Genomic DNA, 17461 nt, shown 5'->3' on the forward strand with positions numbered 1-17461 from the left:
CTCCTGCCCCACGGCTGTTACCCCATTAAAAAGAAAAATAATAAATTACCTGTCAGAAAAAAAAAAATCTTAAAAACGTTTCCCGCTGGATCCCACTCCGGGGATGGGGTGTTAGAGCAGGGCTGAGCCGCTGAGGACAGCGGCGGCACACGCACCTCCCGCCCTTCGCTAGGACCTGCTGGGTGTGGGGAAGGAGAGATTCCCCGGCTGTACCACTCCGGGTGAGGAGGATATGAGGCGACCGCCGCTCGCCTCGGCACCACCCGGCTCCTCCGAGCCGAGCAGAGCCTGACCCCAGCGTTACATCCCGCCCGCTGCCCCAGCGCCCCTAAGCGCTGCCCGCCCGTCCCTTCTCCCCTCCCCACACACCCCCACACCTTCCCCCCCCTCCCTCACGGCGAATGGTGCGAGCCGCAGGTGTGGCCGGCGGGACAAACCAACAGCGGGCCGGGGAGGGGGTGAGCGGCGCGGCGGGAGGGCGGGACGGGACTGGCACCGGGCGCATCACCGGGAGCGACGCGGGAGGAGCGGCCGCCGCGGGAGATTGAAGTGCCGGGGCCGAGGAGGCGGGAGGCGCTGCTGCCAGTGTCGCCCACGGGGGCCGGTGAGTGTCATGGGCGGGCGGGGGTGGGAGCGCGGCCCCGGCGGCGGCTCCGCGGGTGCCCGTGCCGAGGGGGGCCGCGGGACGGGCAGGGCATCGCGGGGCTGCGGCCACTGCTGCTCGGGGAGGCCGAGGGGCCGCCTCTGCCCAGGTACCCCTATCCCCGGCCTGCCCCGCCGGGCTGTCTCTGCCGGACCTGCGGGATGGGAGGGAGGCGCGTGGCGAAGCGGGAAAGGGCGCGCGCCGGGCTGGGGAAAGCCGGGCTCCTCTCCCTCCTCTGCCGAAGGCTGCTGGCCCAGGTGTTGGCACTAAGGCAGGCCGTGAACTGGGTCACAAACCCGACCTTAATTTAAAGATAAAATCAGATTTTTTTTTTTTAATCATCACAATTTTTTAGGTTGAGTCAGCTTCCTGGGCTGATTCAGTGTATGGGCAGCGAGGGGAGAAACTCGTGGCTGGAGCTGCTGCACGTGGTGGAAGTGGTGGCTGAAAGCGTTAATAAAGCTGCTTGCTAATTAGAAGATCTGTGAAAGCTCTAATTAGAACATCTGTAATAACTCGTGAGTTATAATTTGGTCATTCTTATCTTGATGGAGCATTTATTTTAATGCTGAGGTGTTTCAGGTGCCTTTGGGTGGATGCATTTCTCCTTGAGCCTTAGAAACTGTATTGTGTGCGGGGTAGATTTCTTAGGTAAGAAGTAAACCTTTTTGGAAATGGATTCATTCTTGTACAGCAGCACTTGGAAAAAAAGCTCTGTGGGTCACTATTGCTCAATCAGCTTCAGGATTTTACTGCAAAAAGAGCAGGCTTTTAGGACACTGATAATTAGATGACTTTAATACTGTAATTTTCTGTGCACTTATCAGAACCACATTTACATCCTGTTACATACTGGATGTGCTTGTGTATATAGCTGTTCTTGAGTCTAACAGACATGATAAAAGGCATTTGCCCTCCCCCTCCCAGCCTTTAGAATCACAATGATGAAAGGCTGAAATATGTGGGAAGACAGATTTTTGAACGTTAGCGGATAGTTCTGTCCCTAACGCTGACAAATAGGGTGAGGAAAGATAGAATATTCCTAAGAAACTCTGTAATGACACTAGTTTGACAGGTCTCAAAAGCATCTTGCCAAATTACTTTTCTCTACAGAAGAAGCATGTCTCATATGCAGGACTCCACTGAGTTCCTTAAGTGAATATGGTAGCTGAGTCAGTAGCAGCAACTGTTTATAGTTCAGTCTTGTTAGATGACCTTTCCCATCTTCTGGTGAGAAGTTCGAGCTTCCCCTCCAGCCTCTTGCTGGTATTTTTATCTCGCTTTCCTTGTCTCAAACATCCCTATGCTGCCTAACTAGCTTTCTGTGTCTTCTCTCAGATGCTCTCAGGGCTTTACTTTCACTTCTTTCAGTTTCTTTTCCTCTTGTCTACAGAGGTCCTGGAATTTGCATTAATTTTCAATTCCTTTCTGGCGAACTTGAGCTTCTGTTAGAAAGAGGGTTTGATGCTGCTTGTACGGAGCTGGTAGATTGCTAGACTCAGCCCAGCTTGTAACTTCTGTATAGAATTGTAACTGATTGAATAAGCAGATCTTGGCTCAAATCACTGCCCTCCCTGGTCTTGTTACTGTCAGCTGAAAGTAAAAATCGTGAGTTTTGTTCTTCCTCTCTTTGCCACACTTTGCTGCACCTAACTTCGCTCATTTAAGCTAAGAAGTCATAATTAGCATCTTATTTATTGTTAGTGCTACTGAGAGCTTTGTAGCTCTTCCTCCCAGGTATGTTGCAAAACCACAGTAAAAAAAAAAAACCTTACAAGTTTGGAGAGCATCCTTTCCTGTCACATTTTCTGCATCAAAACCCTCTAAAGCCTGTTTACAATGCCAAGCAAAATTTAATCATGTAATTGCCATAAAAGTGTTTGTGGCTTCTTACAACTAAGAGTGGTATACAGGAAAAGTAGTACATTAGAAGTATTAAATGACTGTGGCTTCTTTAAATCCATTTTTAATGAAGCCTTCTTTTACCATCTCTGTTTTATTTCCATCTTCTTTCCTGCAAGTGGATGGAGTTAAAAAATATTCTTACAATGCTATCTGTTGAGGGGGGGGGAAACAACTCCAAGCCAAACGAAATCCAGCTAAACCCACAAAACTCACATACTGTGGATTATGTTTCAGACATGGAATCATAGGATGTTAAGTGGTTGGAATGGACCTTAAAGATGATCTAGTCTCAACATCCCTGCCATGGGCAGGGACACCTCCTGCTAGACCAGGTTGCTCAAGGCCTTATCTAACCTGGCCTTGAGCACTGCCAGGATTGGGGCATTCACAAATTCTTTGGGCAACCTGTTCCAGTGTCTCACCATCCTCACCGTAAAGAATTTCTTCCTCATATCTAACCTAAGTTTCCCCTCTTTGAGTTTGAACCCATTCCCCTTGTCCTATCACTACAGTTCCCGATGAAGAGTCCCTCTCTCTGGCTTCCCTGTAGGCCCCCTTCAGATACTGGAAGTTTGTTACAAGGTCTCCACTCAACCTTCCCTTCTCTAGCCTGAACAGCCCCACCTTTCTCACCCTGTTTTCAGAAGGGAGGTGTCCCAGTCCTTTTATCAACTTCGTGACCCCCTCTAGACTTGCTCCAACAGTTCCAGCTCCTTCTTATGTTGGGGGCCCCAGAACTCTGGATGCAGCACTCCAGGTGGGGTCTCGCCAGAGTGGAATAGATGGAGAGAATTAACCTCCCTCTCCCTGCTACCCAGAGTGCTTTGGATGCAGCCCAGGATTCTTTTGGCTTTCTGAGCTGCGCGTGCACATTGCCAGCTCAGTGCTGGGTGTTTCAACCATCAGCCCGATGTTGGTTATAAAACTGGAAAGCTATGGGATGGGCCTGGCAGGGAGCAGGGCTGACAGCTCGGCCCCAGAGCTGTGTCCCGCTCGCGCCGCTCCCTCCTGCTCCGGGACTGCCGCTCCCTCCTGCTCCGGGACTGCCGCTCCCAGAAGCGCCCGGGCCGAAAGTGAAAACAAGCGCCAGGTTACGCTCCTGTTTGTGCCCTCCCCTCTCCTCCCTCCCGGCGGGCCGCACGTGTCCTTCCTTTCCCTTTTGTTTTCCGCCCGCAGGCCCGCTGCGTGCTTGGAGCTTGGGACGCGCCCGCCTCCGGAACCGGGACCCTTCGGAGGTGCTCCCGGGAGCCGCCACCCGCTTCTCCGGAACCGCCGGTAAGCCGCGAGAGTGACGGAGCCGGGAGTCCCCAGGCTGCGCGGCGAAAGTTTGCTGCTTCTCCCCGCGGTTCCCACATGCGAGTGGACGGCGTGAGACAGGCTGCTGCTGCTCTTCGTGCTGCTCCCGCCGCTCCCTCGGGTGCCGGGGGACCAGCGCTGCCCCCACGCCCGCCGCCACACCTGCGTCCGGCCCTGGAGCTGCCCCGCGGGTCCGCCTGGCCATGTGGGACTAGGAGAAGTGCGGCCATTCTCCGGGGCGAACATGGATGCGGGCGAGGAGCAGAGCCATCCCGGCAGCGGCAGGGGGGACGCCCCCGGGCACGCCTCCATGGACCGCTACCTGCGATCTCAGGGCTTGTATAGGAAGAAGGTGGCCAAGGATGGATCCTGCCTTTTCAGGGCTGTGGCCGAACAGGTAACTCCTTATGTAAGCAGAGCTCCTCCTGCTCATGAAAGCATGGGAAGTGGATCTCATTAGTGGGTGGTAATTAGTGTTAAAACGCAGACAGGTGTAGGTTAAGGTTACATGGTCATGTGCCAGTGAAAAACTGGACTGTTAAAGTAATTTCCGTCCTGCGAGGTGAGAAAAGTTCTGCATGTACAGCCACCTCCTCTCACTGAGAAATCCTTACCTGTTTTGACCTTCCACCCCCTCCCCGGAGCTTTTTTCAGTGTAAGAATTCAACATTGGAGTACAACTGCTTTGTATGAGACTGTCTAGGAAATGGAATTTAGTGGAAAAGAGCTGAAAAGCCCTGTTCATAGCTTTGTTAATTAGCTTACTGTAAAATTAGAGAAAGTGAGTAATTTGTTCTCTGTTCTTCCTGTTGAATTCCCCTCCCCCATTTCAATGTTGGTGTTAAAGGAAAAAAGCGTCAGCGTCATCTTGTCTTAAGTACAAGCAGACAGCAGTGGGAGCTCTGGTGCTTCTGATAGGGGGAGCCCCGATTCCTGTGCTAATTATGCACAGTTCACTTTTTTTTTTTTAATTACTTTCCCCACTAAATTGTCAGTTTAGGCAAACAATTGGAATTGATTGGAATTGAGTGGGTTTTTTTATTTCAAGGGAATAATCAGTGAATATATATTGATATTCTGATGTTTTTAATACATAGAAGGTTTCTCTTGCACTCCAGTGTTGATACAACTTTTTCTCCAACTATTAAAATTTTAACATACCATTCTTACTTTATTATAGAATCATTTTGGTTGGAAATGACCTGTAAGAGGGGAAGGTCTTTAATTCAGAGTTAATAAGTGTTTATGCATGAATTTGGTCTAGTCTCTCTAATCTTCATTCAGAAAAACTGAGCTGAATTTGGAAGTGTTTTATATTAAGGGTAGTGTGTAAGGATTGCAAGAGATGCTGCAACCTAAATTGTCTGTAACTTCCCTATGTTGTAGTGACAGTGCAGACGAAGTCATGTTAGAGATAACTTGGAACCTGTGATGAAAGTAATAGTCTTCTAGTATAGATTTGAACAGAAGGTAAAATGCAGGTGTCATATAGGGATCTGAATTCCTGGCTTCTAAAACTTGGCTTTGGGCAACAGACCTCTTAAAAGTCAGGAGAAAGTAAACGTGCGCTCTCTGAGATCTGGTTGGATTTCATTTAAATGAGTGCATATTGACAGTTGGCTTCCTTATCCACTCCTGCTGTAATTTACCTTTTTGATTAACTGAAGTCCTTTACCAAGCAGTCAGTTAAAGATTAACAGTAAATGCTAGTCACTTTGCTTAGTAAATCCTCATAAAATTGAACGTCTGAGTTTAGTAAGTCTGTGAATTTTGCAGTTACTTAATTTTTGATTAATTAATTGGGGTTTCACTCACATCAGGATGATGTTACTGATGATGTAACATGTTAAATATTCTCAAAAATAAAACTAGAATATTTCCAAGCCTGTATTTAGACAAGAGTCATTAATTATTTGTGACCTGTCATCAAAACTCCTAAGATCCATTGTCACTTTCTTCTCTTTCTCCCTTTGTAGGTGTTACACTCTCAGTCTCGGCATATTGATGTTAGGATGGCTTGTGTAGACTATCTTCGGAAAAATAGGGAGAAATTTGAAGCAGTAAGTGTTCTTGTTTTCTTTGTGAGCATTCTAAAAAAAAAAAAAGTTACTTTATTCCTTGCACTTTTTCATTCTGCTGTTTGTGATGGTATTCATTATAGCTAAATACCAGTTGGTGCTTTTTAAAGTGAGTACTTTTTAAATTAATTGGCATATGTGTGGTAGGAACTAATTTTCATAAGCCTGGAGAAAGACCTCTGTGCTCCTTGGGCTGGACTGATGTGGGGTGGGACATGTTTTTAATGCTCATTAAAAAAGGAGAGCAAACTTCCTTAAACTTTAATAGTCTATAGTGAAGCTACCAAAATCTGGATTTTATTTAAGTATAATGCTTTAATAAAAGTAATAAAATATTCTTATTGTGGTAATTAATTGCTTTTACAGTATAAAAGGGATTTGACTGATGAGATTAGTGAAATTTGTTTCAGGGTCTACAGTTTATTATGCATTGGTACTGTACTTTTTTTTTTTCCCCCTAAACATCTGTAAGGAAGTTTTTCATCAATCATGGATGTAAAATATTTTGATATTGATCTAATTTGGTGAATATCATCAGTGCTAATGTTGAAATATTCTTTTTTTCTTTCCTTTAAAAGAACAACAAGAAATAATGATGCTCCTGTTTGTGTTTTTATGGGTTCTGGTGTATATGCCATTTACCTAATATCCAGGATGGCCAAAACAAGAGTAGGTGTAAGGATTTGTTACAAGAGGATTATTACTCAGCTCTCTATTTCTGTTCTAAATTTACCCAGACCCCCAATAAAAAGATTGTTTTAGATGCATATTGGCATAGGGAAGAAATGGAAAGCTGGAATTTTCAGGAATTAGTGACATAAAATAGAGTGACTCTCTCTGGGACCATGCAGCTCTGACTTGAGTCTTTCCATTTCCTAGGGTTCTTGGCTTGTTTCCAGTTCATCTCAGGACGTAACCAACTCTGTTCCTAATTTTTTTTTTTTCACTGCTGACTTTTTAATCACTTTCCAGAATTACCCTGCTCACTCCAATATCTACTTCTCTAATGTTTTTCTCTTGTTGCACTGTGTGTTTTGAAATACCATGTTGTTTCCCACCCCCAGTTATGGCATCGTCTCATCCAGGTGACTGCTTTGTCAGCCTTGGCTGGTTTTACTGTCTTGGCCTCTGTCCTCCAAAGTCCTGGTCTCACTGTTCTTTCTTTCCTCAGACTTGATCCAAGTGGTACGACCTCTCCTCTGTCCATCTTTGCAGTCCTTCTGAAAAGTCTCCTTTTTTAGTGTTCCTTGTAATTTTTCAGAATAGGTGTTTCATGTGAAAGGTTGAGGTGTTTCACATCTGTTCTCCTTTTCCAGTGTACTTCCTCCCTCGGGTACCTTGCATCAGCTCTGCTGATCTCTTTTGCTGCTAGTGTTTCTTCCTATACTTTGTTGTTTTCCATCTGGAACGCAGCATTGTCATCTTATCTTTCTTAAAGAAAAACCCCAGCACTCAAACAGCCTAAAAACAACAAACGCCTCTTTCCCTAATCTCTTAGTTTGACTGTTTACTGTTCTCTCTGTGTTGTAACCATTTCAGCTTGAATTTGTATCTCTTTCCTTCCACTGATACTACTATAACCACAGTTTCAGGTGTGTAACTACCCTCTTCCTCCCTTTCTCATTATTTCTTGAAGTGTTTCCTTTAATTGCTGGTGTCTTACATTTATTCTCTAACTCTTAAGTTTCCCATGAGAACTTTCTGGTACCCTTCCTTTCTTCCTCACTGCACTATCTATAGGTCATTTAATTTTGACACAAAAAGGAATTGCTATGATTATGTTTTACTGATCTACCTTTTTAGCTTCACACCTGATTGCTTCCATCTAAATTTAAAGTTTTGGCCAGACTTTTTGATTCTTCTCATGGGCAACACTGTCCAAAGTGAAGTTCAAAATGGCTAAAGCAGAACTTTTAATCTCACTACTCTGCTTCGTTCTCCCTATTATCTTGTTTCTTGACTACTGTGGATAAAGAGGCAATCCAGCTTGTAGCCTAAGTTCGTGAAGAGATTTGTGTCTTTACTTGGACCTCTGTGGATGTTAATTCTAACTAAATCAAGCAGATTGTGACTAAATAGAAAATTTTAAATCCACCCTCTCTGTGGGCAGGATGGCTGAAACAGTTTGAAGTTGGCATGTCTTAATTACTGCAACATCTTTCTTTTTTCTTGAAAAAACTTTTGAGTTTGCCAAGCTGTATCTTATTGCTACTTTCATACTACAGAAATATGACTCTCATTCCTGATTGTCCATTGCTGCCTGTAGATGCTTGAATAAGCCCACACATGCTCTCTCTACTGATACTCTGCATGCCTGGGATGAGTTGCCCCTAAACACCTAGTTGACAGCATCTTTGCTTTCTTTCAGATTTCCCATTTGGCTGCTGAATTATTTTTTGAAGCTTTTTGTTTGGGTTTTTTTTTTTGGCTTGGGTGATGACTTCAAAAGCTGTTTACATGGTTATTTTCTGCAACGCAGATGTACATGTTTGACCTCTTATTTCTTCATCTCTACATCACTTGATACGCAGATTGTAAGCTTTTTGAGGGCAGGGTAGTCCTTAATTTCCAATGGTACATTCCCATTGGTACAATGGGCCTAGACTGGGGATTCCATGTGCTGTGCTAATCAAAATAACTAATTACTGCTGCTTTTTTTTTTTTTTTAATACAGTTCATAGAGGGGCCATTTGAAGAGTATTTAAAAAATTTGGAAAATCCACAGGTATGATAAACTTGATTTATAGCAGAAAACGGTACTTTTGTTGGTGTTGACAGGTAATTGGAATTTTTTTCCCTTCAAAAGTATTTTTGATTGAGCTTTAGAAGTCTTCGAATTGCATGGATGTATACTTTTATGTGGCACTCTCTACTGTAAAATGATTTGTAGAATTCTTTTTTCATGTCATGTTTCACATCTCTCACTCAAAATCATATCCAAATGTTTTTAGGCTGTGCAAATGCCAAGAAGCAGCATGGCTAGCTTTTTCTTCAAGATCCCTGGAATAAAGGTCCAAAAGATTACGTGATACAAAGACAGTCATGTAAGGGGGATTATGAACAGTGGCTTTTAAGGAGATATTGATTTGAAGATAAATTATTATAATAATTATTCTTATTTATATTTTCCCCCAATTTGATTTCAGTATTTTTGTTAGGGAGTTGATAATTTGAGTAAGGCCTGAGAATTTAGCCACAAAGTTCATTTTTCCAGTTCATCTATAGCTAAAGGCCAACAAAACCTGACAGTTTTTTGGAGGTAGAGAATAACATTTTTTTTAAAAACACTTGACAAATAATTTTTGAAAAGCTACACTGCCAGTTGTTTAACAAAAGAAAAAAACCCCAATACTGTTACCACCTTTCAAAATTGCACCATTTAATGGTAAATCTGCATTTGTGTGATTGTTTTTAGTTCTCTCAGTTTTCTTACACTTCCATTGCTAGTTTGGGGAAAAGTCCCGCTAACTTGTACCCCTGAACTACCTTACTGGAATAGTTATTGTTATTGCAAAAAACCACTTACAGTCAAAGTATCTTCGCTGAACTCTGATTACTTGCGTCTCTTGATCTACGCATGAGGAGGTATAATAATTGTGTGCTCGTTTGAACTTTGTTTTCTTTTGTTTTCAATACAGGAATGGGTTGGACAAGTAGAAATAAGTGCCCTTTCTCTTATGTACAAGTAAGTAGATATGTTTTACTGAGATCAGTTGTTTTGTTAGTGAACCATTTGGAATAGCACAGATAGAATTGTGTTATACCATGCTTCTCCAGGAAATAACAAATATGCTTTGAAAATTGAAGCTGTCAAGGGATTAAAAAAAAATAGAAAAGTGAGCTTTGAAAATGAGATTTCGTCAGGGATGTGAGTACAGGTTTGTAGCAATGTCATGCATTTTGACCTCACAACCAGTTGTGGGTAGAGTCATGCAGTTTGTATTTTGTTAATTAAGTAAGAATTGGTCAAGGACCATAGTTTGAGCTGTGGTTAAGAAAGGTTTTGGTACTTTCGCATAGACAAACACTCCTCTTGGTGATAAAGAGTTTTGTTTTGTTTTTATTGAATGTAATTTTATATCATCAGTCTCTTTTCACAAAGTAGTGAGAAACAATATACTGAATATTTATAACTGATCTCTAATTACTGTGCAAGGGACTGAGTGATGTACAGCATCTTCACCTTCTGCGGTTTGTGGATCTGTTAAAAATTCAGTATTTCAAAATGTTTACTGTAAATTAATGGCTTTGTCTTTTGATGAGACAACTGATAAGAGGAAAGAATCAAATTAGTTAAGTATTATTTTTGGGTACTTTCAGTGTCAAGTGTGGGAAATGCATGCAATTCATTGCATTTTATGAGGTGAGCGGGACAGTTCAGAGCTGCATGTGCTGCTGGGATGTGGGAGGACTGGACTGAAAATTAGAGCAAAGTTTTGCTCCAGAGGCTTAGTGAGGAGATCTTTAGATTGAGCCATGGTGTAGAGAAGTGTAGCTCAATGTAAGTCAACAAAATTGCATGCTTCATTATATTGGAGTCCTGAGTTTCTGACCATGAGAAATATGGACTCATAAATAGAAGCAGTTTATTTTGAAGTCATGCCACGTTGGTATCCATGTCACAACTGATAAATGAATACAGAGGCAAAGCCTGATTGATAATAGTGGGAGTTTTTTTAATTTCCATTGGAAGCATCCAGGAGGGTTTTGTGGTGTAGATGCAACTATATGTAATATTTCACTGCAGAGGTGAACACACAAGAATAGTTACTGCCATGCTTGTTTTGGGAAGACAGGCTTCTAGTAAAAAGGCAATTTGGTGTCTCAGTGAAAGTAGCAATGGTGGTGGAGGTAGGGGGAAAGAGTTGTTTCCCTCCCTGCATACTGGCAGACTGAAGTGAAGTGGAAGGAAGAATTTCCTCTTCTGTTCCAGGTGGATAAATAAGAGAATTTCAGACTTCTCAGGCATAGGATAGAAATTCAGTATGAATAGGTTTGATTTCACTTTCACTCTTCAAACCTGTCACAAGTATGATTTGGTTACCTAGTAAATTTTTCTTTCCTCCCTGAGCTTTGAAATTCTTTTCCTCTCAGAATTGCTTTTTCTGAGTTGTTGTAAGAAGTCTCTTTTTTTAATCCAACAACTGTGAATATACTCAATCATTTTGCAAGACCCATAACACTTTTTGCCTGTGTGCGTAAGGAAGAAGTTGAAGGAAGTGATAGGTTGCTAAGCAAACAATTCAAAGGGAAGATTATGGAAAAAAGGGGGAGAGAGAAAATAATTAAGAACATGACAGATATTGATTATAGCAGAGAAAACACTAGGTGTTTTCTGTGGTTATTGAATTTGACTTGAATACTCAAATTTTTATTGATACTACTTTTAAAATGAATTCTTAACTGCTACTTTTTTTTTCCCCAGAAAAGATTTCATAATATACCAGGAACCAAATGCTTCTCCTTCACGTGTAACTGAAAATGGCTTTTCTGATAAGGTAAAAAAAAAACCAACACACAATTGTGAAAGGCTGAATTAAGACTACTTTATAAACAGCAAGTAGTTGCACATGAGATTTATTATTCAACACAATGAAATGTTCTGAGAATTCAGTTTCAACAATTTATTTTGTACAAGGCAGCTATTTAAGGGAGATATTGTGTTAATACGTGTAGCACTTCTTTTTAAATAGATGGTATATATTTGGGGCACATCTTCCTACTAATCTAAAATTCTGTAAAAATTAATTTTGAGGTGCTAATTCACGTGGCTATCTACCACTGTTTAAATTCTTTTTGACTTCTGTTTAAATTCTGTTTGGTTTAAAGGACATCCATGAAACATTTTTTTTGTTTTATTCATACACTGAGATCCCAAGAGATAACAAAGCACATGGGTACTCTAAATTGAATTTAAAAGGTAGTGCTTATGAAAAATCAAGTGAGATGCAAAACCTAAAATGTCTTTGTGGGTTTTTTAATAGGTATTGCTGTGCTTCTCAAATGGAAACCACTATGATATTGTTTATCCCATAGAGTATTCAGAAAAAGCTGCACTGTGCCAGTGTAAGTATTATATTGGTTAGTTAAAAGCATATTTTTACCAAAAATCTTAACTTACCACTTTTAGGTTTGGGGAAAAGGCTTTGTATGAAAGTTTATTATAGTCATTCTTTAGAAGCTTAGTTTTCAGTGTGAATTGTCAATGATGGTGTGATTCTGTGAGATCTTGAATTCTTGCTGTGTCCTGATTCTTGACAAGGCAGATTATATACCAAGAGGAGAAGATTTATGTGACTCTTTGAATCTGGGTGGTCTAATGTCAACAGAAAATATTGGTGTGCTGATTAATAATGTGTTGAATTGTCTTTGGTTAGCATTCTGGTTGTAATTGTGATTTCACTCATGTTAGCAAACCAGTTGTTTGTGTTAAAATTAGCCTTGGACATGTAACTTGTCACAGGAATTATGGGGTTTTCATGTGCAAAAAATAACTGTGCAATATCGTTTGATTTACTAGATTGCAGAAGTGCTTGATGTTTTAATTGAAGGAATTTGAAATGCATCTGTAATGGTGCTTTAAAGTCTGATTTCCCTGGTAACTGATGTTTCTCTCCCACTCGTTCCTCCTCTTCCTCAGCTCTGCTGTATGAGTTGCTTTATGAGAAAGTATTTGATGTGGATATAAAGAAAAGCATGGCAGAACTTAGTGCTGTTGGAGGGACCGGGGAAAGTAATGGTAGCAGTGAAGTATCTGCTTCGGATTCAGAAGATGACACCTACAGGTAAATAGGATTTAAAAGTTAACATAAGATGCCTGTGAAGAATACATATTAAATGAGTTTTCTGAATTTTTGGTGAGTGTAGTGGAATCTAGTCATTTACAAATGACTAAGAAAAGAGGCACAAAGAGATAGAGTTCAAAGTGTGAAAGAATGCAACATGTAATCTTCTCTGTTCCAAAAGACAGGCTTCTGGCTCCTTTGCTTTTCCTGCACTCTAGCTTTGAGTCTTGTAATGGAATGTACCCATTGCAGCATGGCCCTCTTCCTGTTTAATGTAGCAGAATCCCCTGGGAGAACTGTCAGTGTGCCAGTCTGGCATGGTAAACTCCATGAAAATTACTTGACTTTCTCTTGCAACTGAGTAGAGTTTTAGGAATCTAATCCAGCTTGAGTTGCTTCCACATCTGGAGGCTGAAATACCTGCTTGAGAGGAAGCTAATGGAGAAATACAGACGTAGCTTGCTCCATTCTCTCCTTGATCTTTATGATAAAGTGATTATATTTGTGGGTTTGTAATTCTTTTTTGCTAGACCTGGGTGCTCTTTGGGATTTTGACCTGGTTCCTCTTGCACAGTCTTTCACAGTACCATTTTTGCACTCACATGTTGGCAGTTTTTCTTCTGTTTAATGTGATTTTTAGCCCTGGATTGTATGAAATTCCACTGAAGCTGTGGAGATTAGGCTGTATTAGTGGATCATGTCCCCTCTTCCTGCTGAATGTCATTACAGTCCTTTCTGGGGGCTCTGCTGTGTTGGTATGGGGCAGAAGAAATTCTTTGAACTGTCAGGAGGTGGTTTCTTCCTCAGGTTGAAAACAACAGAAAGGAAGGTGATGGAAATCATCACAGAAAGAAAACCAAGTTGTGGGAAAGGGATTATCTTCTTTTCATGTTTGGAAAAAAAAATACTAGGGAACATTGCCAATTAAAATACAAAGTGTTTCTGCCTCCGGGAACGATTATTGTCGTTAAATGTCAGAGAGTGGAAACCTTTATTCCTTTCTGTTCTTGAAGCTTTCCTAGGCTCCAAATGCAGTAGCCTTGCCCTGTATCTTTGGGATTCCTAAGAAAATACACTGCTAATCTCCCTAATACCTTTGGAAATAGGGTCATATACTCACTTGAGACTGTGGAACTCAGTGTTCTTGATTTAAACCATATGCTTTATGATGCAAGAGTATGTGTGTGTGTGTGTGTGTGTGATTCCTGACCCAGTTAACACAGATTACAAACACTTCACTATGTTTATGAAGTCCTAAATTTTTTACTTGTCCAAAATTTGACTTCAGCTTCTTTCATTAACTAGTTTTCCAGAAGATTATTTTTTATTTTATTAATATAAACTTTCCAGTTATGTTGTTATTAAATGTAATAGTTTTGGGAGAAGTTAGTGCTAAGAGTTGTTGCAGGGAAAAATACCTGGACTTTCTCTCTGGGGAAAGTATTTTTTCAGTGGTGTCAAGTGTAGAAAATAAGAGTAAATTGGAGTGCCTGATGCAAATTAACTAGCAGAATGGTTTTTGGTTTGAGTTTTTTTTTTTATGTCTACTTTTCCTATGTTTTCCTTGTGTAGTTGCAAAAATTTTAAGAGGATTTTTCTGTCTCTCTTGCCTTCCTTCCCCCTCCTTTTTTTTTTTTTTAAAGTGATGATGAAGTCACTGCATATAAGATAGACTTCCTAAAATTTGGTCTTAAAACCAAAAAATATATTTCTATATCATATAAAGTTTAAAAATGTAGTTCTTATTGTAGGCAGCTTTTTCACTTTTAGAGATGATGTTCTGTGGTATGCTTATTGAGCGGAAAGCATGTAGAGGATGGTAGTTTTAGTATTTTTATCCACTTCCTTAGATGTGTCTTACTTGATTTTCAGGCCTTATTAGTACTAGAATTCGTTATAACAACATAACTTGCTTCTGTCCTATTGCAGAAGTAAAGCTACAACAGTTACTGATATGAATGGAATGAAATCTCTTTCTGGCACCAAGGTATTTATATGTTGAGATTTATTTTGTTTCTAATAAACTGTACTCTGCTGTATTTCTTAGTATTTAATGTAGTTCATGAGAGAATCTTGTGTTCCTAGTTTTCCTGACATGTAATACCTTAAAAGCTACCTATTTCTTTGAAATATAATGTTTACTTTTCATGTGCTCAAAGGTGGATAGTGTCGTTTTTAAAGCTGCTTAGTTCTTAGTTTTATTCTGGTACGGTTTAAAAACCACCGTTTAATTTTTTCCAAAGCTCTTTAAACTGAAATATAAAGAAGCTGAGAATATATAAAGCATAAAGCTTGAGCACTGTATTGGAAAATGAAAAACTGGACATCTTAATGCAGGTGACCATTTAGCACTTTGTTCTGTTTCATCCAGCACCTTGAGAGCAATGGGAATCCTGCCTTGTTGGCCATACCTAAAAAGGTTCTTAAATCACTCGATCCATTGGTTTATAGAAACATTGAATATGATGTTTGGCTCCAATCCAAATTGGGTAAGTAACTGAATACTTAAAATTTGCAACTTTTGCAAGCTGATATGTAAAATGAAGCCCTTTTGAAGAGCAGTGATGCATATGGCAGTTGCAGTTTAGGCAGTGGTCTTCCTCACATGGGTCAGTGGGCAGATTTAGGTCCTGAACAAGTGGTTTGCATTTTTACTGCATCAAGAAAATAAGTCTTTTGGTGTATTTAAACTAACAGTATATTGCTACTTATGTCTTTGCAGATCAGCAGAAACAGGATTTCTCTATTGCTGCTGGCATGCAATACTCTGTGGGAGATAAATGTAAAGTAAGTAATACTGAATTATAGTTTACAGGCACATTGCCATTTTGCTCAAGATGCCCGCTTTCCCTCTTTGTTAAATATTTTGATACATAAATTTCTGCTTTCTGGGTATTCTTTGCTTACGTCTTCAAGCAAGGATGTACTTGTCGTTTAATGTGGTGTTCATGACTTCCAGCACACATACAGAAAAGGCATTAAGCAGAACAATGGATCAATGCCATTTTATTCCATTAAAAAGTCACAAGGGGAACTTGAAGAGTGTGTTTATTAAGATATCTGTGGACCTCAACGTTAAACATGGAATCGTAGTTCCATGTGTTAATGTTTGACACTGGAGATAATGATTATTGTTTGTAAATTGGCTTTGATAAAATCTCAATACTTTCAAGTAATGGAGTACAGCACACTTTAGTTACTGCAGATCCTGAACTTTTGGGTGAGTCTTCCTCTTAAAGTGTTCAAAGTGTGTTACACAATTGTTCTTTAAATTCTGGTAAAGTTCGTAGTGTGTGTTGCTACTTAAGAAGAGGGTAAGGTTTTCCACTGAATTCTGTAGTACTCACATTTTAGATTAATCTCCTGAGGTGGGTTAATTAAACTGGAGGTACTTGGCTAAACCATGGTTCTTTCTAGGATATTTTACCATCTATTTTAATTAGATTATTAATATTGATGAGAAAATGCTCAGTTTGGCTAATCATACTGCATGGGGGCTCTTTCAGTTTGTACTTTCTTATTTGTGTAATGGAATTAACCATAGTGACTAAATTGCAGGCAAAAGACATCTCCAAACTTAAAAAAACCCTCAACCACAATATAACCCACAAAACCACAAGTTCCCAAATTCCCCCTTCCCCACCCCCACCGAAGAAACAAAACAGTCTAATGCTGAGTTGATTATTTATTGCTTAATAGTACAGGCTTAAAATTTGGATTTAAGTCCCTAAGGCTGTTGTCTTGTGTAGTATTTACTGAAGGGTAGAGATAGAAAAAACCTCTGGTAATTAACATACTCTATTAAGTCTTAAATCTGTGGCAAGACAGCAAATGTGTGGGATAAAAACATGGGGAAAAAAGATGAAGTAAATAGTGAAAAGTAGAGTTGACCAAATTAATAGAACTGGAAAACCAAATACTGTAGCAGAATATTAAGAAATTTATTTTACATTTAACAAAAGATTTTTTAGAACATAATGACAGTCAAGTAACACTATGATCATATCTAATAAACCTTTTTTGGTTGTTTTTAAAAAAACCTTCTGAAGAATATCTTCAGAAGTAATTGGTGTTCATTATGTCCTTAATTAAAGTTTCACTGAAGTGAAGTAGATTTTAACAGGGGAAAGCTTTGAGTTTTATTCTAAGAGAAAGTGTTTTCAGTAAAACTGAAAAACCTTGATGCACTCATTACTTTTAACTTTCTCATGTGGTTTTGGAAAGCATATTTCATTAAGTAGTGTTCCCCAGGAAGCTTTCTGTTTGTTTGTGAGTTTTCTTATTCGTGTGTGTTCATTTTAATAGTAGTTTTATTTCTTTTTGAAGGAGTGATAGGAATTGAAGATTTGCTTTTGATACATTTACTGAATTCTGTTGTGTATTTCTCAGGTCTTCTGTTGGCAGGAGGAAAAGTTCTGTTTCTAACATTGTTGATATTTTAAAGAGTTACCTCCTGTCATTGTCACCTTTAGAGCTAAAACACCTTTTTTTTTTGCTCCTTGTCCTTTTAGGTGCGCTTAGAGCATAATGGGAAATTTTATAATGCCCACATTCAAGAAGTTCATTCAGAGAGTGGGCCAGTTGTTGTATTTGTAGAAGAGCTTGGAGCAAAGTAAGTGCTTAATCTCTTTTGAGAAAGACCACCAAACTAAACAAAGCATTACTTCAGTTCAGAGTTAATTTCAGCCTCTGAAGTGTACCTGCTTCTTTACTTAAAGCAGCACTAACACAAAATGGTTAAGAAAATAGCATAC

General features: G+C 40.1%; 1 protein-coding gene across 6 annotated transcripts in view; it reads left to right on the forward strand.

Annotated features, from left to right (window-relative positions):
- Positions 1 to 491: 491 nt before the first annotated feature.
- OTUD4 (OTU deubiquitinase 4) overlaps positions 492 to 17461 on the forward strand; it is a 31117-nt gene continuing 14147 nt past the window's right edge. For 2 of the 6 annotated variants that reach the window (XM_050327378.1, XM_050327377.1), the window contains exons 1-11: positions 750 to 4241; positions 5821 to 5904; positions 8597 to 8647; positions 9561 to 9607; positions 11348 to 11420; positions 11907 to 11988; positions 12563 to 12707; positions 14637 to 14694; positions 15079 to 15196; positions 15430 to 15494; positions 17219 to 17319. In XM_050327378.1, the coding sequence (XP_050183335.1) occupies positions 4089 to 4241; positions 5821 to 5904; positions 8597 to 8647; positions 9561 to 9607; positions 11348 to 11420; positions 11907 to 11988; positions 12563 to 12707; positions 14637 to 14694; positions 15079 to 15196; positions 15430 to 15494; positions 17219 to 17319 (977 nt within the window). In that variant the 5' untranslated portion in view covers positions 750 to 4088. Of the gene's footprint in view, positions 605 to 749; positions 4242 to 5820; positions 5905 to 8596; positions 8648 to 9560; positions 9608 to 11347; positions 11421 to 11906; positions 11989 to 12562; positions 12708 to 14636; positions 14695 to 15078; positions 15197 to 15429; positions 15495 to 17218; positions 17320 to 17461 lie in introns of those variants that run through there. The other 4 variants (XM_050327374.1, XM_050327379.1, XM_050327376.1 and 1 more) reach the window with 3 other exon arrangements.

This window comes from Myiozetetes cayanensis, unplaced genomic scaffold, assembly GCF_022539395.1.
Source record: "Myiozetetes cayanensis isolate MyiCay16 unplaced genomic scaffold, myiCay2020 scf33, whole genome shotgun sequence".
NCBI lineage: Eukaryota > Metazoa > Chordata > Aves > Passeriformes > Tyrannidae > Myiozetetes > Myiozetetes cayanensis.